The sequence below is a fragment of the Pieris rapae genome, chromosome 13 (assembly GCF_905147795.1).
Source record: "Pieris rapae chromosome 13, ilPieRapa1.1, whole genome shotgun sequence".
NCBI lineage: Eukaryota > Metazoa > Arthropoda > Insecta > Lepidoptera > Pieridae > Pieris > Pieris rapae.
The window spans coordinates 7,336,086-7,360,919 of record NC_059521.1 but is presented as its reverse complement, the minus strand read 5'-3'; the positions used below and the strand labels follow the sequence as shown (position 1 = coordinate 7,360,919).

The window sequence follows — 24,834 nt, the reverse complement described above, 5'->3', positions numbered from 1 at the left end:
ATAAAACGGGCAGTGAACTTATTTTGTAATTTTGACACGTAAACGCGAGTACCACTTCAGCTCTATAGAATGTCGAACATCTGATTGTATTCAGAATAATCGTTTCACTGTAAAACCTCAATAAAAATCGCTATTTTTAAGGGCGTGTTATTAATGTTCCAATAGTCTAGAATCTAGATGAACCATATCATTTTATTTTCGCGGAAGATTCATTGTCCAAACAATTTCTCAGTGTCAAAAATTTTAATGCATTAAAGTATAATATTAGTTAAATTTTTTTAATATTTCATTGAAAAAAAATTCGTCGTAATTTAATTTAATCGGGTGGTAATTATTAACTCTATTAATACTGGAACTGAACCACAGTATATACTTTTTTGACGTATATTTACGTATATCTCTGAATTTAACATTTTAACGTTGTCTGTGACATTGTCGATCGTGTTTTGTTTTAATGCGTCCTTTAATTAAAGCTAAATCACACAATATTTCGCTTAACTTACAGAAACCCTACTGCAGATGGATCGGCAGCAGCTCCAGAAGTTTGTACAGTATTTAATAGCGGAACATCACACGGAGGTACTGCCGACCGCGCAGAAGTTGGCTGATGAAGTGCTGCAGGCGCGATCAGCTATCAACAGGATCTGTGGGGCCCCTGACCCAACAGCGGGTCCTCCGCCTGATGCACATCATGCTTGGCATTTGGACGAGATTCAGGTATAATGATGATAAATAGTGACTTAGTGGGATTGTGGCCGAACGCCCCGTTCTGTATAAAAAAGATTTTGATTAAAATATATAACAAAAAATAATTACGATTATTTCGAAGATAAATATTATTGTGCACATTTACGAAATCAAAACACACATGTTTGTTGTGTAAAAATAATATTTATTTAGTTTAACAATTACTAACAAACATACAAGTTTATAAATAACACATCATTAATAAATATACAGTTTCCCATTATTTTCAACAATAACATTAAAAATCATTATAATTTCCTTAATTTTTCTTTTTCTTTAAATTCCTTTGTTTTTCTGAAGTTATTTATCTTCTTAATCGGAGTATAGTCTTAAATGTGTACAAAATTCCAACGTGTGAATACTATTAAAAGAAGATTTAGGTATTTTTCCTTTTTTTCTTACGAGTTAAATGTTACTCTGTGATAGTAGAAATCAAGTTTAAAATAAATAATTATTGAATGTTATGAGTAATTTCTTTATATTTTAATTCCAGGTTTGCGAACAAGTGCGGGCATATTTACTACAGGGAACATATTATAATGCCAACAAGCAATTAAACTCCTTATTTTCGAAGGTAAGCATATATTTAATTCACTTAATTTACAGGTACATTTTTTTACTATTTTATTACACAATTAATAAACAAAAGTATATTGTATACTCCGAAGTTTAATCATTTTTTTCGCGTTCATTACACGTGGACCATTCTTCTTTTTAAATCAAGCAGAATATTTCTTAATTATTAAATATATAACGTATAGAATAGTCTTGTCTTCTGAAAATCTGAGCCATTGCAAATATATTAGTTATTATAACAATGTTGTAGTAGTAGTATTGCTTATATGCGAGTCTATTCGTTATTTCATCTGGTTGCTCTACATTAAATATTTTTATAACATTGTCAATGAGTCAAAATATAATAATAATCAATGGCGCTACAACATGTTTAGGTCTGGGCCTCAGATTAATGTATCTATTTCATAATCATTTTTCAATCTATTAACAAGTAGATGATCCGCCCCCTGTACCTGACAGACGCCGGCGACTTTTCAGGTCTAAGGCAAGCCGGTTTAATCACAATGTTGTCCTTCAGCTGCGCACATAGAAAGTCTATTGGTGCATAACTGGGGCTCGAACCTACAACCTTAGGAACGACAGTCGCACGCTGAAGCCACAAGACCATATAGCTAAATCAAATTACTTAAATCATTATAATCAAACTTAAATCATTTCAGGTCAGGGAGATGCTCCGTGCGCAAGACTCGAACGGTCCACGAATGCTTATGTTGATGACGGAGCAGTTCCTATCAGACCCTCGGCTTCTGTTGTGGCGGAATCAGAATACCCCCATGACAGAAAAATGTAGACAACTGTGGGAACAATTGGGTGCCTTATGGGTCAGCATTGTGTTGGACCCGGGTAGCAATGAGTGCTATAGGACACAGTGGAGGAAACTGTTAGAAAAATGGTCTGCTGTGGAAGTCTGCCCCACAGAGGATCCCGATTATAGGTCTTTTCCGTTGGTGAGTGTGAAGTATCCTTATATCTTCCATATACCTTAATTTACCATAATTTTTATTATTAAGGCACAAGGCTTAGTCATTAAAATTAAAAAAAAAAATACCAAAGATCGAATTGAATAGTCAAACTCCTTTGCTTGCATGCTTTTTTAAATACTAATCTAGAATAACATTTCGGAGCTGAAAATTATTCCAAAGACATGTTTTCTACCATTTAAGGTAATTAAATTCATTCATTAGTAGAAGTTTGGTGTTGTCTGAAATAATAACCTATTCGTATTTCAGTACGCGAGAGAAAGGGAGAGAAATGAAAGAGATCGCGACAGAGATCACAGAGATAGAGATAGAGAGAGAAGGGAAGAGAGGGACAGGGAGAGGCTAAGGGAAAGAGAAGAGAGGGACAGGTATTTGCTTTTTATTATTTGACGAACTTTGAACCAAATGCATGATGACGTATTGAATAAATTGTTATTTAAATATCATTATCATTAATTTCATAACATTGTCATTTACGCTATAAAACAATACAAGAAACACATAAATAAACAAGCTCTAGAGTTAATGTATTAATTATTTTGATATAAAAGTGACCTCTTTGAACTTTTGATTTATCTGTGGCAGCACTAGCACAGGCACAGTCTAGAGAACAGGCCGTAAACTCAAAAAAATAAAAAAATAGCACATGCGCAGTTATTTCGTTTTTGGCGCCATTTATGCTTGTTGTCATACACGTTTCGCTGTATCGAATTACAATTAATATTGTTTTGTTTCAGGCATAGAGAACGTCAGCGAAGAGAAGTCCATTCCCACTCAGAAAGCTCCGATGAAGAATCTAGACCAAATAAGTAAATATTTTTTCCATACGTTAATACACATTGTAAGTAGTCTTAAATATTTTCATTATCCAGGTATCAACTGTTCAGTATCGCTAACGATGGTATTAGGGGTAGTTACCAATCTATAACCATTCTCTTGACCAGTTCGGTATTTTGATTCACCATTTTTTTTATCGGGCCGCTAGTATTTGTATAAACAATTGATGCTATATTTTCTTTAAGTAATTGCTTCGTGATTCATCATTCATTCATTTGTCACACTCAAAAATTCTATCTAGTCTATTGATAGAGGGGACGTTCAAGTATTACGTAAGTACTATGAGGGGGGGGGGGGGTTCACATATTACACACTCATTGTCTATGCTTCAAACGAAATGCGTTTATGTACTATTATTTTTGAGAGCTTTGCTTACTTCTGTAAATCTGCTTACGTACTTGAACGGCCCCAGAGATTCGACATGCTCGGATCACTTGAGACTTTCGTGCGGTCTCTCTGTATTCGACTTCATACATGAGCATTCTCTGGAAAACGAATTCTTTTGTCTCGGATCCCTTCCTTATCATGTGATTTTAAAGGCTTATATTGTATTCTCTAGCTACGAACGTGAATATAGAAGAGCAAGCAAACGGTTAAGGCTACACAATCAAAGATCACAACCACTCACTCCACGCACGGTGTTTCATAAGTAAGTTGAGATTTCTATTATGATACTTAATTTGTAAAATGGAAATACAGTAATCCCTCATTCCGGATTGCCCGAGTTAATTTACAAAAAAAACTATAGCTTTAAAAAAATATGTTCACAGAGCACTGGACGCGGTAGATATTTCATGGGAAAATGATCACCTCAAGAACATCCTCAGTTCAGACGAGTACTGTGACCCAGATAAACTGGACAAAGCCGGTGCCTCCAACGCATCCACCACCCTTCAGTGTTACCCCAAATTCAACGAAATTGGTCAACCTTTATGGCATGGTAAGATTACGTCATCAATGTATAGAAAAATTGTGAACAAAATCTTGATCTGTGCACACGTATAAACGTATAAGGTATACGTAATATTATACATAATACTAAGTATATTTCAGCAGTGTAATGCCTATCAACAGCCAACCAATAATTGTTCTTGATGGAATTGAACTTAGATAAGTATATATATGTAGCAAATAATCTGGTTATAATTAGAATTAGGCTGGTATTTTTAAAACAACTTCACAATGGCGTGGCGTATCTCAATTTATATTATTATTCTTCTAAGATCTCTTTCATCGATCGAGGCTCTTTCTCCAACTTAAACGGAGATTTCTCGACCAACTGCAGATTGGCCAAAAGTATTAGATTATACCATAGAAAATTTACAACTTTTATGAAGGAATAAATTATTTTGTTAAAAATAATAATTTTGTGATCAATGTTGAATAATTATAGTTTAACTCATGAAGGTAATTATTTCAGAACATTTACCAGTAGTGGGCGCCAGAATAGAGGCCTTACGTGCCCATGGACGCGCGCCCGCCGCTCTCAGACTTGCTGTCGCTGCTGCCAGGGCCATGAGACATCGACAGGTATATTATAATTCTCATTCATAATATTTTAAATAAAGTTCGTTATAGAAATGTACGATTTAATGTTTAACGTGTTGACGTCATTAAGGTAATATTGATAGATATTAACTTTAATGACGTCAACACGTAACACGGTAGATAAGTGAAATGCTAATGGCTTATCTTTGCTGTTTCATGTTTTTGCGTTTTGTCTTATTTTAATCGATATATCAAAGTAATTAAATGTTATTATTTGAAAGTATTTTTATTTTATTTAGTAATGCTTAATATTATATTATATATAAAGTATAACCACAGAAAACACCCAAAAACTACTAAGGGGAAACCGGGGTGCGTGGGTTTCGCTACAAAATTGAAATTCCTTATTAAATTTAGAGTTAACATTAAACTATGACAAAAACAATGGTTCTCGTAACCATGTCAGTGTTTTAAGAGAATTACTTTATTGTTTTATAGGAAGTAGCGCAACAGAGATGGCTAGACGCGGGTGGAGGGGAGGCATCAGGTAGTAGTAATTCCACCAACTCTAACTCCAGTAACAACTCGAGTAGGGAATGTGGCAGCGAATCGTGCGGCGGTCAATGTGACAGAGTGAAGTTGTCGCTGATTTGCGCTCATATGGACGCGGGCACGTGCTTATCGAATACGGATACGTGCGCGCTATCGCATACGCACCGATGTATTGGAAAAGGTAACTATTCACTTTTGATTACTATTGGTTAACTAGTTGAATAATTGTAAGCTAAAATAGTTTTTGATGTGCACCACCACTTTATAATCAGCTGCCTGCTGAAGTATTTTCGAACCAATTTGGACTTAGGGTTCTTCAAAAAAGAGCGTACCAATTCTTAAAGGGCCGGCAATGCAGTAGCGATTGGGCTCTGGTATTGAGTGTCCATGGTATTACTTAACATCAGACAATCCTGCCCGTTGGCCCCTTGTTCTATAAAACAGCTATTAAATCATTGTTTCTTTATAAAATTAATTACTCGTTGCTTGAGTTTCAAGCGAAAAGGCCGTCAATTTCACATAGTACAGTTTGTATCTGAAGTCCGAAACCCATATATGCCAGATTGTTATTCAAATTTTTTATTTTTAATACTTCTCCGACATATTGCAATATTTGTAGGAATCCTTTATTTATAAAAAAACAGCGATTCAGAAATAGTTAAATATTTTATTCAACCAATTTATTAAATCAGTTTTTTAATTCCATACGTTTCTCAAAATCTCACTCGATTGTATAGATGATGGCAGTATTGGTTAAGTAAAAATCACTTAGTATAATATACGCCTTTTATTAGTAACGATAATTCTTTACACATATTGTCCATAGACAGTAGGTGTTGGACGGGTTGGACGTTAGAGGCAATCTGGTGCGTGTACGAGTGTCTGGCTGACGCGTGCCTGGCGCCAGATGACCAACGGGCATCGCCGCGACTTCACACCTATATCGATGAGGAGCCCAACACCGGACTTCCACCTCGGTAAGCCTCGTCATGAATAAATCTTAAAGAAACTTTCTTTAAGATTTATTGCTTCAATATGTGGCGCCATCTTCTCTGAAACAGAATCTCGGGGAAAGTTATAGTTTCCTGCCTGTTCTTCTCGCCCGTTGCAGCAGTGGCTTCAGCGTGCGACTCTCATCATTTATAAAATACTTTTTATATCATATAATTTATAATTAATTCTTTATAGGTATCAACATGTACCGGTAGCAGGCAGTAAGAACCCCGAAGAGACCTACTTAGCATTAGCGTTAGAAGCCGCTCTACTTGGCCTTGGAATGCAAAGAATGCTGCCAAACGGACTATACGCGCAGGAGAGGTATTGCAAACAGGTGAGTGATTTTTACAAAAATCCATTTGAATGTATTAATACTATTACCTCGTATTGATGACTGGTTGAATCCGTTGAGGCTTGATTCTGTGTATTGAAGCTGTTTGGGTTGGAATAACCAGAAGTCATATAAATATATAGTAAAAATCATTAAAAGGCATAATTTTTAACGCATTTTGGTGTAATTGTTTATGTATTTGTATTATCACTCCAGTTATCCACCTATACTCCAGTTCCTACCTGACATTCGTCTCGCATTAACTTTCATGAAATTCATCGTGCTTGTCGGTTATGGGTACTTTAAGTTATCCCTTCTGAATTTGGTCCTACCTTGCTAAGCCAATTTCACCTCCAGGTGCGACTCATTAATCCGTTCTACATGGCTAAACCACCTAAATCTCCTTTTTCGTATCCTTCTCAATACGTCTACCCACCCACACTGCTGCTTCTACGGCGTCAATATGAGGATCTATTTGACTCTTTCTCTATTACACAATATACTCGTACGTAATACACGATTGTTTCATGATACATCTTCGTGCTCCGTACAAAAATAACCCATAAAATGTCTCGCACTCCAAGTACTAACTTATTATAAAACTACACTTAAACTACAAAATAATACTACGATACATACACATCAACATTTTTCCATATATTAATTCTCGCAAAATTCCTATACGATATCTCTTTAATTCCAGGAGGAGCGATTAATAAGCCAACTCCAGCGAGTGGAGGGTGAGGCAGCTGCGGGTGTGTGTGGTCGGGTAGCGCGGGCTCTATTGGCGGGTGGACCCTCCTCCTGTCTCGGCACCAAGGTCCATCCCAGGTCTGCTCCCGCGCATACCTTCGCGAGGTTCCTGTTCCTGGCTCTGTTGCCTACTGACCCGGATTTGGCGTATCGGGTCGGATTAAGAGCTATGAGGTATACTAATTAGATATCTCAGATTTTATCTACGATATACATAATTTTATAGTTATTGATTTTTAAATTAAACTTTTATTTCACTTGCTCCAACCAAAACACGTTTTTTTTTCATGCACAAATTAATTCACGTAGTTATATACAATATATGTGTTACGGAGATCGAATTTTTTTTCACATTTCTAACAAACCATGATTTTACCTGGAATTTAAGTATTTAATAAAGATGGTAAAACTAACCGTGCTGATTTTCTTCAGACTGCCCATGGTGGAAGAGGCGTACGCGTTAGATGGGGGCGGGGCAGGCGCGGGTGGAGCGGGGGCGTGGCATACACTACAGCACGCCGAGCAGCAGCAGGCGGCTTTGGCCAGTGCGCTCTTGGGTCAGTACATATCCAGCACACACCACACCAGGACTTAGTTTACACGTTGACCTACAGTTTCTACCGTGTTTCTCTTGTCATAGTTAAATATATAAGTCCGTGTGTTACAACAAAAGTTTTAGTTCCCTTATGATTTACTTAAAATCTTCGTCATCGCGGCTTCTTCAAACAGAAAGGCTTCAGCCATAATTCTTACGTCACATTTACATTTTGATGCTGCTCACTCTTGCTAAAACCCTTGTACGAAATATGTTTGTTATAGATTATTTTATCTTAATTTTCCTCTTGAACTCCTCCAAACTACAACTATCATACTACACAGCAAAAAAATCACACTTCAAGCGTAATCAACAGCACTAACCTTACTTCAAATATACGTACGAATCCGCTAGAATATTACTCTATTCTTATGAAATGGTTATTCTTCTACATCTTAGGAAAAGGACACATATATTGGGGCCGATATTTTGTTTATAACGTCAACCCTTTAAACGCTTATTAATAGGCAACTAATCAATTGTAGGCGCGGCTCGTGGTACGCCCAGTCGTCTACGCGCTGCGTTGGCGGCTGCGCAACGCCACGTACGCTCAGCGGCGCAGCTGTTCCGCCTGGCGCAAGATGCGTTACGTCACGCCGCGCCGCCAGACGCGCCTCACCACCATCGGGATCTGTTGGCTGCTGCGTTCGAGTTGGGTCTACAGGTTAGTTATACAATAAGAACATCGAAGCAGAGTTATCACATTTACTAGTTAAGCGGTTCTAGTGGGTACAACGACGATAGGTGACGTCTATTTATTGTTAGATGTGCCAAAGCCGTTGAAAAAAAATAACTGTTTTTTTATATATTTTTTATTGGCAACACTGTTCTTAAACGCTTTGGTAAAAAGGTTTCGTCTAATTGACTTGTATCCAGGTTATGTGAATTAAACAAACAATATTTTATGTTATAGTTATTAGTTTTTATTAATTAATTAAAATTTTATTACATTAAAAGTCAAAACAAGAATCATAAATTATGATATTTTTAAATTATCAATTTTTTTTATTCAATACTCTTGTGCTACGGTCAGAATTATCTTTGCAGAAATAAAACCAAATATTGGACTTTTAGTAGCCATTGCACGATTACTTTTATCAAAGACAATGCCCACTACTAAATATATATAAAAATAAGTTATAGAAAATAACATATCACTCACCCGGGAACTGTATTATAAAACTTAATTTCTCGCAGGTGTTAAGAATGACGCTGTCAGCCGTGAACTGGCGACGCCGTGAGATGGTCCGATGGCTAGTCACGTGCGCCACTGAGCTGGGTCTCGACGCATTGCTGTCCATTATGCAGAAGTGGTAAGTGCATAAAAAATTACATATATTAGCTGTTGTACTACACGCGCAAATCATCTTGGCACCTGAGCGGATTGTGCTTCCTATCTATCGCGAGTCTCGAGGGGCCTTAAAGCCTACATCACTATGACGTCATTACAGCGAGTTGTGTCTGCCTAGTTAACCTCTGCGAGTAATTTGACTGACGAAATTCCAAAATATTTGCGAAATATATAAGGACGAACAAAATAATGTTTTCATTATTGAATGGTTCTTTCTTCATAGCAGAACAAGATATTTGGTTAGGAATAGTTTATACAATGAATTACAAATAAGTACCTGGAACGCCGAGCTTTGCTCGGTATTTTTTTTTTTAAATTGTGTTTTTGGAAATTATAGATAAGTACGAATTACATACTAATAAAATGATGAAACAATATAGATTATATGTGCTGGAATAGCTTTAGTGTTGTTGTGTCGTTAAAGCAATTTAAAAAAAATAGTATTATTATTCGCCGATAGATGTCAGGAAGATTCATTCTTCAGTTGAAATTGGGACTACTCTAGTATTATTATTCGCCGATAGATGTCAGGAATATTCATTTTCAGTTTAAATTGGGACTACTCAAACACCACCTTTTTGTTATTTTCTATCATTTATTCCTAGCTAGATCGATTTATCGCCCCCGAAACCCCCCGTATTCTAAATTTCATGAAAACCGTTGGAGCCGATCCCGAGATTCCAATTATATATATATATACAAGAATTGCTCGTTTAAAGATATAAGATATAATCAATAGTAATCTGTGTTTTTTAATTTTTTAATTTTATAATTTCCAGGTATGAACTATTCACGCCCACTGAAGCTACTGGCCCTGTTGCGGCGGCCGCCATGTCCCACGCCACAGCGTTAAGACTAGGCCTTAGCTTCGAACAACAAGAGAAACTTAGTTCCTGTGCGAGGACATTGGCCTTGCAGTGTGCGAATAAGGTAACATTATAATATAATTTTAATGTTAATACACGGAACAGTCAGAAGACTGATTGCACGATGCGCTCTTGGAAAAAAAATACTCGGAACAAACGCAGGCTGAAGTTTCCCCGTAAATCTATCTAAAGTTAGTAATTCTTTTTTGAATATATCTTTCTACTGTGGAAGTTGTTTTTGGACATGACAATTTGTCTGGGTTAATTGGCTTATTTAATTGAAAGGTTGTAAAATTATATTAATAAAATGAATTGTGTAGAATAAATCAATAAAGCGACGTTGGACTATCGTTTCTGTTTATTTGGGTAATAATATGTTTTGTAAACCTAGACTTATTTAACAAATCAGTTTTTTCAAGAACGCACTATCTGCAATTCCTTTTACCTAAATGATTTGCTTAATATAATTGAATTTAATAATCAGGATCCGCCTGGCTGCGCTCTAAGTGCGCTAACGGTGTGTGAGGGCTCGGCTGGGGCGTTCGAAGCAGCGTGTGTAGCGGTGGGTGGAGCGGCGGCCAGAGGCGCGTTGGCCTCGAGCCAACTGTTCGCTGTGGCCCGGTATATGGAACAACGCGGTCAACCCGCCAGAGCGATGCGTCTGGCAACACTGGCCATGCGGAATCTGCATCTGCATTATAACCAGGTTAGCTTAAAAAATATTAATCATGAAGACACAATCTATTCATGTTCACAAATTCGTAAAATTGTGCTAAGCGCAAAACTAGAAGACGGATATTCCTTGAGGTTTATGGAGAAAGATATTGGTATAAAATAAAAAAAATAGTTTTATTAAGTATTAAGGTTTTTAATCCCGAAAATGCGTACCAATTCTTAAAAGGCCGGCAACGCACTCGCGAGCCCTCTGGCATTGAGAGTATCCATGGGCGGCGGTATCACTTAACATCAGGTGAGCCTCCTGCCCGTTTGCCCCATGTTCTATAAAAAAAAACATTAAAAAATTCCTAAAAATGATATTGATAATTGTTTTACCAATTACAGGATAGTCATCCAGCGATAGCTGATATCCACTGGGCTGTTGCGCTTGCGCATTCCTTGGGCCGAGCGGAACTTCAAGCTATGTTGCCTTTACTCGTTAAGAACGTGCAATGTGCGCCCGTACTTGTAAGTTATACATTTTATTAAAGGCATAATTTATGTTTATATAACGTAAATCCTTTTCTAATACAATTTAGGCGGACAGACGAAGACACTGATTAAATTTATGCCTGGCTAATGTCCTTTTAAAAATATTCTTCTATTTATATATTCTTAGTTTATTAATATAATATCTACCACGCAAGAGTTTAAAAACGAATAACCATTTTTTTTATTGTTTGTAACTATTTTCAATTGGGTCAAAATAGTTTTTAAACATATGAACATGAAATAGCAAAAGCATATTTAAAATCAGCTGGGCTGTGTAGACACTTTGATAAAAGTATTCTCAAATATAGAATGAAAGTCAAAACTATTGCCCTCACAGTCGGACGTGTTGCGGCGTTGTTGCGTAGCGGCAGCGGGTTGTTCGCGGTCGCGGCCGCCGCCTCCGCGTCCGCCCACGCCCCTGCGTCCGCTACTCGAAGCCGCGCTACGGGCCTACGCTTCTACCACTCACGCGCGACTCGCGCATATATCGCCACGACATTATGCGGACTTTGTCGAATTTCTTGGTAAGTTCTCATCGAGTTATTAAATTATAATCATGGTTTTGATTGACTGACTTATCTTTAAAACAGGGTTTATTAATTTCTCTTGGAAAACGCTCATTTTTGCCTTTATCTTTTATACATATGCGTGTTGGTACATCACTTATTGAAGTGAAACTTCTTTATCGACGTATGGGAGAAATTTTGTAAGAAAACGTCACGTTTTTCGGTTACGCGCCATGTTGCTATGTTTTTTATCGAAGTTTAGTATAGTGACGGAAAGAATATAATGTAATATATGATAATAATAACAACAATATATTAGTTTTGAAGCGATAAAATAAAAAGACTTGTTCAAATTTGAGTGAATTTACAAGAAAAGTGAGAGTGATTATACATTTCGTTTTATAAATTCAACACGTATGAGCATGATTTTAATATTAATTTGAGGTTAACCTCACTTTTTGATTGTAAGTAATAAGTATCAGTGAATGTATAATCTCAAGTATTAATAAATATGACTGAAAAAATTGTTTTTCTTAAGGCTTAAGCCTTATCTACCCCATTTTCGTGAAGATGCAAATAGTAGAAAAATGATATGTCGTAAAGAAGTTTCACTTCTTACATGTGTACTCTGGTACACTGGTACTGTGGTACACACACATTTTTTTTTATAAAGTACTAACTAAAATAATCATCATGTCTTAAAATTCAGAAATAATTTAATTCAATCAGTCTCTGTCAAATGGTATAATTAAATAAGTTCAGAAATTTCTAGAATAAACTTTAATGTGTGTTTTTAGGTAAAGCCCGCGACACATTCGCCCTGGCCCACGACGGGCCTCACCAGTTCGCTGCCTTGTTACAGGAAATCAAACTAAAATACAAAGGCAAGAAGAAACTAATGTTCCTCGTTAAAGAAAGATTCGGTTGATAGGCGAATAGCACCTTTATTTTTATATACATTGCGGTCAATGTGCAATAGAACGTGTGGTCAAACGGTACGTCCGTTGACGGTTTTCTTTTATCATACAATGTTTTTATCCATTGCGCCGTTTCAACTCGAATGCACGGTTCCGTACGATCGCGTACCGAACCAGTCTATTTCCAAGTATTATTTTATTTAACGTTAGACATACCTCGTAGAATAACGTAGATAACATTGTAATGATCTCAATGATTCCATTTTGTAAATAGTTTAAATGTAAATATTAATTAAGATAGCTCGTTGGACATGTTAGGTATATTTAAAAATGGCGTACGTTCGGCGCGTTTAGTTTGCGCAAGATGGCGTCCAATAAACTGGAAATGACAGCACCAAAGAGATATTTATGTAAGTGACTCGCAGAATATGCCGCAATTACAGTATTGTCGAGTATTATTTTTTTTCTGACAAACACTGATCCGTTGTAATTAAAATTGTAAATTGTAACAAGAAGTGCATTTATAGAAACGTAATATTTAATGCTACTTGACGTTCGGATAGCGTTCAGATTAGTGAAATGTTAGGTTATAAGTTCGGGGGACTTTTGTACTTTTTGTGGTGTAAGCGGGTTGTGCAGATTTATTTTCCTAGCAATTTTACTTGCCTACTTATTTTCGGCTGACCCTGTTCTGTGTCAAAATTGATCCAAATAGATAATTGCAATTGTTATTGTGCATAAACGATGTTCCATAACTAGATCAGACTGATTTTAAAGGATTTGCATAGATATATTAGATTTTGGTCCGTTAACGGTTGCTAGTTGTAAAAATTCAGTTGAAGACAGATAAGCAATAATTTGTAGCCTTGGCCGGTCTGTGTTTCTGCTTACCTTCATTTCTGTAGCCTGAGCTTTTCTTGAAAGTTTCGACTTGCCATTAAAAATAAAGCAAACAAAACCTTAAGTGCCTTGAGGAGTCACCATTGAGCGCAGACCGGTGTCATGTCATGTATCATTTCATTTTTGTATCACGATCTTTGTGTTTTACGTGAAACGTAGACACTGGCCATCCTTCAATGTTGTATTGAATTGGGAATAATCATTTCAATAAACGATTACTTTAAAATATATTTTGTTTTTTTTTTTAATTACCACATATTTAATACAGCTATTTAAATATATAAGCACTTTTGTGGGCACCTTATTTCGCCTCTTCTCAAATATTTAGTATCTATCTTTTTAAGAGACCTGTAAAGAAATTTAGGCTATCGGAAAATACATCAATCAGAGAGAAAAAAGTATAATTTTTTAGAAATAAAATATACAAATTTAAGAGAGCAATTTTAATGAGACACATACTGTCCGGTAAACATTGCAAAATCGTTATACATAATTGTGAATAAAAATATTTTTGTATGTGCAAAACTAGCACATGATTGAGTATCAGGTTGGCAAGTGCCTTGTGAATGTATACCTAAAACAATTCATTGTAAACATTAACTTATACAATGTACAATATAATATTTATTATCAAGCCATTTACGCCACATTACAATGGACGCAAAAGAAAGCTTTAGCTTTTGCTTAGTGATTTTTTTGAATGGAATCGCAAGTAACAAAAACTGATTCTAATCAGTTATAGGAAGTTACTAAGTAAGGGTCATAATTATGTACTAAGTATGCAGAAATTTTTGTATGATCAAAGGGTATGCAGTTCGAATCTACCAACATTTTGTATGGCAAATGACATTTGCGATTATTATTCTCTTTCTTTTAACATCACAATGTCTAGTATAAGTTACCAGCAAACCCGCCTTAAATACAAAAAATCTAAACCAGTCTCATATCCACTTGAGCTTACACAAAAAATATGACTACAATTTACATACATGTTAGACATTTTAATAGGACTCCTTCGTCATTTGTATTGACTTTACCTATACTTAGTCCTTGCCATTGCTCTTTCTCACGTTTCTGCAAACATTTATATAATACAGTTGTATAATCGAAACTAAAAATAGATAATGACAACCAATTTAAAACAACGCAAGATAGTTTTATGTCAGTAGCGTTAATATCAACCTTTGACTTCGCATAATGCCTCGATATTAAAATCGGAATCCCTATTGAAGTACGGGGTAAGTATGCTGATTTTTAAAGGTTGAGGCTAAAGCCACACGATGCGGTTACGGTGCGGTGCGGCGCGGCACCGCAATTATTTCGTGCTATAGGGTGCCACACGGGTATTGCGGTGTGGTTATATATTTTGCCCTTCCCTGCCTCATCTCGCAGGTCACAAGCACGGCGGCGCAACGCGTCGTGTAACATGGTATAATAATTATGTATGAAGAATGACGTTGCGGCGCCGGAGCGGTGCCGCAGCGGCACCGTTACCGCATCGTGTGTCTGTGCCTTAAATCACATTGTACCTATAAAGTCAATAATAATTTTATGAGAATAGATAAATAAATACAAACCTCTAACAAAAAATCATTTTCTTCGTAAAAATTAATGTTTGGAGATTTCAAATCAGATACTACAGTAAATAGTGGCTGAACGAACTGGAGTGCAGAATTAACACCATTTTCAACCAGTCTTTGAAACAAACCAAAATCCGTGCCCTTTTCAGTTGGAAGAAGAATCACCAGTTTAAAATTTCTATAATCCAATGGAAACTTGAGTAACTAGGGAATTGAATTTTTTATTTTATAATTTATAATATAATTATAGACTATTCAAGTGTTTAGTATGATTATCATCCAAAGACACAAAATGTCAAAATGTGTAATAAAGCATTTGAAACGTCTAAATAAGTAAATAATTTACAAAACTGATTAATAATTAAATTATCTTACTCCTATTTGTTTTAAAGATTTTTCATAGGAATACAGTAAATTTTCTTATGCGTCAATCGGGGGCTGTCACGGCTATTTAAAAACATAAAATATTACCCTAGCCTCATATTTTATATCTTCCGTATAGCTATAACTATTATAAACGGTCACAACTGGATTAGACCCTTTTGATTTAAACCACGGCATCTGAAAAAAATTGTAGTGTTGGCTTAGAGAGCGACTCTCTTCCTGTAGGTTGCTATACAGCCAAAAACAGATTTAGGGAGAAATCCCAAGATCTGGCAACACTGCTCTGTTGTCGAAATTATTTAGCTTCGACCGAATATTTTAGTGGGCACTTAAAAATTTCTAGTCTATTCAACTTTGAAACTGGGAACCGGAAAAGCCTTCGACTCAAAGTCCATGGCGACTGTGACAGAAGCCTGATCGCCTACTTGCCTATTAGAAAAATCAAATAATCACGACGGAGATATATAAATATGAGACCAACAACAACGCGGGGTAACGCGGCTGGGTTTTTTATATGAATAATTGTAAAGTTGTACTCTCGTCCATAGACAGTGCTTTTTGAATTGAAATATTACCTGTAACTCAGCAATATTAACTAGTGCATAATCAGTCGTTCTCGGAAGATATTTGCACATATTGGTGTTTTTAAAGTCGTATTTGCTTAGCTAGAAAAAGGCACCAATTAAATCTTCTACTTAGTATTCGATTCTCTCATTTGTTTAGTATGTACGATAGCAATTAATGAGGTCAAAGGTTCAAAATTCATGTGGGGCCCGACGATTAAGTCATGAAGATTTTTGTAAGATAAAATTTTAATGTGTCTGCTTTTGTATCGGTCGTGTCGGACATTCCTCCCATCATAGTTATGGAGTAGAGCTGAATTTGTCTATGCAACGTTTTTTGTACTTCCTGCGTACATAATGTTAACGAAATTAGGCTCTAATTCAAATCATTACCCAATTAGAAATAATTGTCTGCCCGTTACATTGACTAAAATTAACAACAGTACGTTCATATTGTGATACTAATGTAGAGTCAGGGGAAACAAAAATTCTAGTTTGAAAATTTAATCCCTGTACATCTTTCAATTGTGTGGTTATCTAAAACAAGACATATGCTATTAAATTTATTAAAATAAAAACTATACTATTTGAAATATATTTATGAAGTTAATATACATAAAAATAAGTTACGTTTTTAGGTAAAGCAAGCAAGTCTTTTGAGAGTAAATAAACTTATTTAATTAAAAATATAATACGTCAAAGATTATATTATTTAGAGACAGATTGATATTGGCTTAATAAAAATTATTAATGAACCTGATTAGACGATGAACATACGGAGGCTACGATACTTCAAACAATAATGTAATCGTTTTAATTATCTAGTTTGTAGCATATAACTATGTACCTCTAAGCACTTCTCAGCTCCACCAACACATTCTATTTGGGATAAAAGCATATTCATTGCGAGTGGACATGTTAACCAACTTCGATTGAACGGTAATTTTAACTAGAAAAATATTTAACCAAAATTGTAATTTTCATTTCAAACTAAAATATCAAAATATTCGTGACTTACCCGACCAATCATGTTTATATAAAACTGTATGGTTATATTAATTTGGCATTATTAGGTTGATTATTATTAAAATAATGTTAAAAAAATAATTATCGGATTTTAATATAAGAGTAAATTTTTAATATTAATAGCTGGTAAATAACATTATTGGATTGGACACCTGGTGCGACACGACACCTTCTTTATGACCATTTTGGAGGGGAAGATAGAAGGCAGGAGAGGACGAGGAAGACCAAGATTGGCTTACATAGATCAGATTAAGGAAAAAGCTAAGGTCGTGACGTACTAGGTGTTCAAATACTGACGCAGAACTGCACCAAGTGGCGATTAATCCTCAGACAAGAGCCCGGCTCTTAAAATTGAAGAAATAACATAAAAAAATTGTGACGTTCGCGCCATATTCAATTGTCAACAATAGACAAAAATATAGTCAATCGTTAATTTTTGTCTTGTCAAAACAAGTAAATACATGATTCTATAAAAAATATAAATATGTAGATATATATGAAAACAAATATACGTGATATTATCTACTTAATATTAGATATTCGGTTATATCACTCCACACACACACACAGTTGACCGCCGACAGATGGCGTTATTACGAAATACATATTATGACATAAACATACAAGTCATTTTTTAGACATACTTTTTATCAGGTTCTGACTTTTCACCAGGTTTAACTTTAGTCAAAATAACTTATCAAAATTAAGGTTAGAAAAAAAGACCTAGTGGCCGAAACTGTTTATCTAATTTATACACTAGATGCCGCTATATCAGAACGAAAAGATATTATTTTATTAATATTTACTTGTGTTTTGATTAATATTTCTATAATGATTTACTCATAGTTACACAAAGTCAGTAGTTACAATGCCTATAATTACCTATTTCCTTTAAACGAGATAAATAAATCAAACGAGCACGTAATTTTATTCGACGCGTAATTTAGTATTATGAAAAAAAGTGTCCTTTTTACCGTTTGGATTTTGATTCATAATAGCACCAAAATTCTACCAACAGAAGTCGTCCCTCATTGAAGGACGACAGTTATTATTATTAGATGAAATAGGTTTTCATTGGTTTTCCTAGAAAGCTTGTATCAAAGGTCATAAGATAAGCTAATTTACCGATAAATGACAATTCACGAAGACAAACTTAATTTACAAAAAATAACGTAGGTGCTGTATATTTAGCTTTTGTATACATATATTTTGCAGTAAGCATACAGTTTTTTTCGTCAGATCGCCCCTTTCATGTCGACTCCTTCCAATTCAGCCAAGTATGCTAATACCACCTATGTTTAATGGTCAATCTATTTCTTTAATGACGTGTTTAGGGCACACGTCTTGTATGCTATTAAGTACAAATAAAACAACGTTAAGTATAAATAAATATTATAATTGTAAAAAAATTGTATACATTAATAACAGAATTCGCTAAGATGACTAGTTTCACTAATTTTACGGCAGTACACTTTCTCAACTTCCCGAGTCTTGTGAACAACCTGCTAACGAAACATAATATTAATAAACAATATAAATTTCATATTGATTTGTGTTCAAAATTATTGCCAAAATTATGTGCCTCCTTGTCTGATGCGTTGTATTAACAAAACCATTTGTGCTACAACCTGTTCTGGTCTGGCACTCAGATTCTGTATCTATTTTCTGATCATTTGTTCTTTTCTAAAAGGCAAGTAGGTCATCAGCCTTCTGCCTGACACAGGAAGGTCTATGTTATTTTCACCGTATGAGCATGTGTTAAATGCACACATAGAAAGATAAATCCATCGAACGCATAACTTTAGGGTAATAAGGCGAAAGGTCAAGCACAATACTGAACATAAAAAAGTTTTACAAGTTTTTCGCAGTCAATTCAACTTTGGGTCTTTTAAGAAAAACACGTCATAAAGGGCCGGCAATTGACAGCCCTCTGGCTATGTGAGTGTCCCTTTACATCAGTAGAGCCTCCAGCCTCTGTGTTTCTTATATAAAAATACTATAACCGTGATAAAATTGTTTTGAACCGTTTTGTATTAAAAAGGATTATGTATTCCATCTCTGGCTATATTTTTAGTGTATAATATGTTTGTTTTCAAGTATATATAATTTATGTTAGCTGTAGGATTACGAAATAAATAAATTATACCATGATCGGGGCAATAATGTCGTCTGCGCCGGCGCCTCCGCTGTGCTTCATATGCGTCCAAACACGTTTCTTCTGAAATTAATTAGACTTTTTATTATTTTAGACTTTTAGGGTGTCAACTGTTTCTGAGTTTCATTTTGAAGTAAGGATTATCTCCTGACACGAGTGCGTAGTAAAGTAAAATATTAAACGCGATTTAACAAATTTATTTATGAAAAATGCAAACTTATTTGTGCAATAAACTATTCTCATGTAAGGAAAATGCTCGGAGTTTTACGTCTACATATTATGATAGATTAGATAGATAAATATTACGATTTCGTGCATAGGATTTAACTGAATCTCCTCTACTCTTACCATCAGTACTGTGATGCGGAGGCGGTGCGGCTTCATCATCATGACGAGCCAATGCTCGAAGCTGAAGGGTGTATGCCCTAGATCCCGGACCAACACCTTCTCCACCCGCAAAGGTTGCGTACGGGCTTATCTCGTATACGTCTGTATGATTTGTGGCGATTTTTAAATAGGGAATACTAATAATGCAGTTTCATGAAACAAATAACAACAAACACAATGTGGCTGCAGGTAAATGTATTAATTATACATCAGATGGAACGTGTAACCTACATAAATATGTGAAAATGCGTAAATACAATATTATCGTATAATTCTATTATTACATTTATAAAATGAATTTATTTATGAACCGTCTACATGATTATAGTTCCAAGAATATAATACTTTGTACAACAAATAAAGCTCTCGTTACAAAAGATTTAATATTTGAATTAATTGTTACCTGGTGGATCGGGAGGCAGCTTGGGCGTCGAGTGTGGCGGCCTGTAAGTGCCGCAGGCTGTCTTGTCGGCACTTGTCACTCGAGGCATTGCGCCATCAGTTCTACGAAATGGCAAGACTTTAACATAAAAGAACTTGATATTATTGTTTTCAAAGTCTCTTTATATTTTTGAACTATTTATTTCATACAAGACACACAAAAATATTACGAAGGATAACCGATATTACGTAAGTTTTTCCGTTATTACTAATTACAAAGTTATGACAATATTCTTTTGAAAACTAAGCATAAAATAAATCTTAACAATTTTTTTATGCTTAATATTTACTCGCTGGTAGTGTATATATTTATACATATATTTAAAACAATAATACATAATCAATGTATTTTTTTTATTATATTTTTTTTAAATAATAATTTGTATTGAAACGCAAATTAAAATCAAACTGATAATAAGGCATTTGATTTCAGTTAGTTTATTTTATTTTACATTCATTTGATTAAGCATAAAAGAAGAAATATCTTTATTGATTTTCTTTACTATATTTTAACACCAATTCTGCAAGTACGATATTAATCGTCAGCTGGAAAAAATGAGAAAGGTGAGATGGGTCAATGGAATCAGTGTAAGAGGATCCTGTGTCAGCTCCTCGTCATTTGCAGATTCTATTTAAATGCGCCAACTCGGCTTAAGTGATTTAAGATTTTTTACTATGTATAAAATTATACGTCGCAACTTTTTAATGAAACTTTTTAATTTAATCGTTTCTTTAAAAAAAATACCTTATGTTACATTATCATTTGTTAATCTAACATAATCTAATGTATTTTCATTCTGCAGAAGAGAGCCATTCATGCAATCTATAATTTAAAATGTAGGGAATCTCTGAGAGATCTCTCTCTCTCTAAATTTATCTCGCAATATATTTATGAAAATAATATGTATATATAGAAAAATAGTGATAAGTATGCTAGAATAGAACATTCGCACAATGTCAATACTCGGAACTGGCCTGTGCCTGAGACGCTGTCGAGGTTGTCGACTTTTGGGCTAAGGCAAATCAGTTTTCTCATAATCTTTTCTTTTACCGTTTCAGCTTATGTTAAAATGCACACATAGAAAGAAAATCTATTGGTAAAACAAAGAGTTATTTAAGCACCGCAACCCGCAAGGGAACGATCACAACAGAGTTTCGAATTTTTGAAATACTTGGAGCAAACGTTGTTACGGTGCACAATGGAATGGATAGGTAAACGGCGCTATCGGCTACATTGTATAAATTCTTTGGCCTTAATTTCGATGCTAAATGTACGAAACAGATATATCGTCTGAATAGATGACATACACCCCACCCTAGAGCCCGTTTCTAGCAAAGTTGAATTATGGGACGGCTAAAAGAAGAATGTTGTGGTAATTTGGTTGCGGACTACCCGCCTAACGATTTTATTTTGTCTCATCAATGTAATTGATGGGTGTTATGATGACTGGTACTTAGGACCAGGAGCTTTTAGTTACATTTTTTACATCATTTTATTATAAATTTTCAATAAAACCGTTTTACCCTAATTAAACATATTTCTCCGATACATATATAAAATAAATTTACCTTGTCCGTCTGAGCAAGATGGCAAGTATCGTAAGAGCCGCAACGGAAAGCGCAGCGCATAGAGCGAGCAACAAGGCTAACTCTCCAGGCGTGGCGGGGAAAGGCGCATCCACTTCCTCCGCGAAACCTCCTTCCGGTGGGCTCGTAGAGAATTCGTAGACTTCCCGCGTCCATCCAGCTTCATTTGAAGCACGGGCTGCGACACGATATCTCGATCCAGGTATTAAACCTTTTCAAAATGACCATAATTGTGTAAGTACTATTTCAATAAACATTTATTTTTGCGACAATAATAGTAATATTTTTTTTGTAGATTTATAACGTTAACATTAGTTATAAGTATGGAATGTATTTTGCAATCTTTTTCTTATAAACGATGCTTAAGCAAATGATTTTTTCTCTCTATCTCTTTAATTACTCACCTCCCAATATAACTTCACCAGCAACCGGTACATCCCTTGCTCCAGCCACGCCCGACCCAGCCCATTCAATCTTCAAGGCTACGGGACCACACCCTCCATCGGACCACATGGTTGTGTCGAACATCGCGTGAGTGGAATTCGACCTTATCCAGCGATTATCCGGCGGGGCCATTGGCGGACCACCAGATGTCCTAATGGATATTTCGGTACCAGGTGCACCACCGGCTGAGCCATACGCACGATATGCTGAGCCACATCGAAGGCCAGTGAGTATCGCTGGACCAGGGTTAACCGATTGTACTCGCCATTCACCCTAAAAGCATTGTCTTCTGTATGGAAACCGTAAAGCAGCTAAAGAACGGAGTCTTTATTCGTATTCACTGAATATAAATGTATAATATTTGGTCGTTATAAAATTACTAACCGATACATAAAAGCGATTAAAAAGATATCTTAGAAAATATGACTGTCTTCAAAACGATTAAATAACTAAGTTAGTATTTGGACTGGCGATGTTATGTATTAACTTATAATTAAATAAAACCAATTCTCTAAGTACTCGACATGTTATTTAAATTGATTTGCAAGTGTCTGGGTAGGATAGAATTACATTCAAGCACTCGTCTTTATGCAAATCCAAATTTTACATACAATAAATATATATATATATTAAAAATACCAAAATTGGGGTTTTCTGACACTATATTGTTAATACACTATAAGAGTTCATAAGTTAAAATAAAAATCTGATTTTAAAAGTGTAATATTTTTATGTTATAATTATTGTGTTAGGTACAAGTTTTACACATAAACACAAATTTAGAACGAAATAATTTATATTCAGCGCACAGTGGATCTATTTAGAAAAAATTGTTTCAATACTTTGAAAATCACGAACATCAATAATGTGATAATTATTTTAAAAAATAACAACGCTTTACTGTATCGTTTCTTTTAGCCTACGTCTGTAATAAATATAAATAACTATAAACACGTTCTGAGTTTTTTTGTATATTAAAATATATTATTTTATTTTTTACTGCTAAACACTTAAATACCTCAGGTGCTGCAAGTCTCCAATGTAGAGTATACTCTTTTGGGATGGCGTGACCTGGAATCCTAGGAGAAGCCCTAATCTCCAGTTCTAGTTCCCTAGACCTAGCCTCAATGAGTGCCAATGCAGGTGGTGAGGCGGATCGTAAGACAAATACCCGCCAAGTCACAGAGTCTGATCCATGAGGATTCTCAGCTACGCAGGTGTAATTATCCGCGTGAACCAGTTCTAAGTCTAAAATTATATTTTCTCGAATATACAATATATTTATGAAAATAAAACTTATTAAAAAATGTGAATTATATTTTTTTAAAGAAATGTCATGCGTGATTTTTTTGGTATTACATATTATGTCATAATATAATAATTGAAGTAAAATGCGTCTGAAATTATGACCAACTCTTGAAGTGACACGGTCAACGGTATGTGTCAGGCACAGAAGGCCGATCGCATACTTGCCTATTAGAAAAAACTAAAAACCACCACGAAACACATACACAACTCTGAAGCCCAGGCCTAAATAGGCTTCTGATTTTTTTTTAAATAATCTTTTACTTCATGATACATTTCATAACGATAATATATTATTACAAATGTACTTAGTGCACTGACACTGAAATTAGAAATTAAAATTAAAACTTAAATCGCATGAAAAGGCAAATTTCTTAAATTGATTAGTCTACTTACTGCGTATCATCAAAGCATCTCCATCCAATTGAAATGGAGACCTTATATGAAGAGGACTTCCTCCTCGAAGCCATCGCTTGGATGGAGGAGGCACTCCTCCCACTACACAACGTAGAGAAAGAGAATTGCCTGCTGACTCCACTGCTACTCCACCGAATGAAGAGATTCGAGCAGGAGCTATTGCAAAATCATTTTTAATTAAATTATAACACTACAATACTTTTATATAATTAGGCCCAGTCTCCCGATGTAGAGTAAAATTGTAATTACATACTCCTAGTATGTGCTCGATAATATTTACTTTTATAAAGGTTATGAACGTTCATATATGTAATCTGAACAAACTATGTTGTCTTTACAAAATTGGCTTTTAACAGTCTTCATATAGCAGTAAATAGAAGTGCAAGGTACTATAATTCCAGATATTTGTTGAAGATTGCTTATAGTATGTATTAAAAAAATCCGGCTAAAGTTTCGGTAAAAGAAAAACTTGGCAATTCAAAAGACGAAGAGATTAAAGTACTGCAAGTAAATATTAATTTAGAAGCATAATGTTTTCACTAATAAGTATATATTGAGATCACAATCATAATCATATAGGTGAATAAGCAATAGATCAAACTTAGATTCTTTATTTTAATGAAAATCACAAAAAAGATTTACGCATATTTCTCATTGTACGATAGGAAATGCAAATTAGTTACCTAAAGCAGTTGTTTGACACTCTACGATAGTGGAGGTAGGTCCCTCTCCCGCCCCAGTAGAAGCCCTCACCCAGGCCTCATATGTCCGTCCTGAACGTAGACCTCTTAGGGTCTTCATACACTCCACTGTTGACCCTTCGCTCTCAGTGCACGAGTTGACACGGGTCACGTTTGCTTCGTGTGACCTAAATAATGTGTGACCGAGTGTAAAAAATCTGTTCTGTCCTTAAGTTATTTTTCTTACAAATATGAATGAGG

General features: G+C 35.2%; 2 protein-coding genes and 1 long non-coding RNA gene across 3 annotated transcripts in view; 1 reads left to right on the top strand and 2 right to left on the bottom strand.

Moving 5' to 3' along the window:
* LOC111004209 (zinc finger SWIM domain-containing protein 5) overlaps positions 1-13,832 on the top strand; it is a 45,993-nt gene extending 32,161 nt beyond the window's left edge. Inside the window, exons 4-23 of the mRNA XM_022275123.2 lie at positions 506-717; positions 1,241-1,321; positions 1,983-2,270; positions 2,553-2,671; positions 3,041-3,112; positions 3,700-3,789; positions 3,911-4,080; positions 4,561-4,670; positions 5,127-5,361; positions 6,007-6,157; positions 6,369-6,510; positions 7,211-7,434; positions 7,693-7,817; positions 8,341-8,519; positions 9,053-9,168; positions 9,986-10,136; positions 10,557-10,778; positions 11,135-11,257; positions 11,619-11,805; positions 12,585-13,832. Of these exons, the coding sequence (XP_022130815.2) occupies positions 506-717; positions 1,241-1,321; positions 1,983-2,270; positions 2,553-2,671; positions 3,041-3,112; positions 3,700-3,789; positions 3,911-4,080; positions 4,561-4,670; positions 5,127-5,361; positions 6,007-6,157; positions 6,369-6,510; positions 7,211-7,434; positions 7,693-7,817; positions 8,341-8,519; positions 9,053-9,168; positions 9,986-10,136; positions 10,557-10,778; positions 11,135-11,257; positions 11,619-11,805; positions 12,585-12,715 (3,128 nt within the window). The 3' untranslated portion in view covers positions 12,716-13,832. The remainder of the gene's footprint in view (positions 1-505; positions 718-1,240; positions 1,322-1,982; positions 2,271-2,552; positions 2,672-3,040; positions 3,113-3,699; positions 3,790-3,910; positions 4,081-4,560; positions 4,671-5,126; positions 5,362-6,006; positions 6,158-6,368; positions 6,511-7,210; positions 7,435-7,692; positions 7,818-8,340; positions 8,520-9,052; positions 9,169-9,985; positions 10,137-10,556; positions 10,779-11,134; positions 11,258-11,618; positions 11,806-12,584) is intronic.
* A 1,355-nt stretch (positions 13,833-15,187) lies between these two features.
* Positions 15,188-16,255, bottom strand: LOC111004191. The gene is made up of 3 exons (XR_006750581.1): positions 16,144-16,255; positions 15,656-15,745; positions 15,188-15,388 (listed from the first exon to the last, which is right to left on the bottom strand). It is a non-coding gene; the product is annotated as an uncharacterized LOC111004191 (long non-coding RNA).
* Positions 16,256-18,579: 2,324 nt separating this feature from the next.
* The window catches only part of LOC111004250 (Down syndrome cell adhesion molecule-like protein Dscam2), a 41,048-nt gene continuing 34,793 nt past the window's right edge, over positions 18,580-24,834 (bottom strand). The window contains exons 26-34 of the mRNA XM_022275191.2: positions 24,577-24,761; positions 23,873-24,049; positions 23,190-23,419; positions 22,132-22,444; positions 21,710-21,938; positions 20,103-20,203; positions 19,661-19,801; positions 19,304-19,375; positions 18,580-18,659 (exon numbers count right to left, since the gene is read on the bottom strand). Of these exons, the coding sequence (XP_022130883.2) occupies positions 18,634-18,659; positions 19,304-19,375; positions 19,661-19,801; positions 20,103-20,203; positions 21,710-21,938; positions 22,132-22,444; positions 23,190-23,419; positions 23,873-24,049; positions 24,577-24,761 (1,474 nt within the window). The 3' untranslated portion in view covers positions 18,580-18,633. The remainder of the gene's footprint in view (positions 18,660-19,303; positions 19,376-19,660; positions 19,802-20,102; positions 20,204-21,709; positions 21,939-22,131; positions 22,445-23,189; positions 23,420-23,872; positions 24,050-24,576; positions 24,762-24,834) is intronic.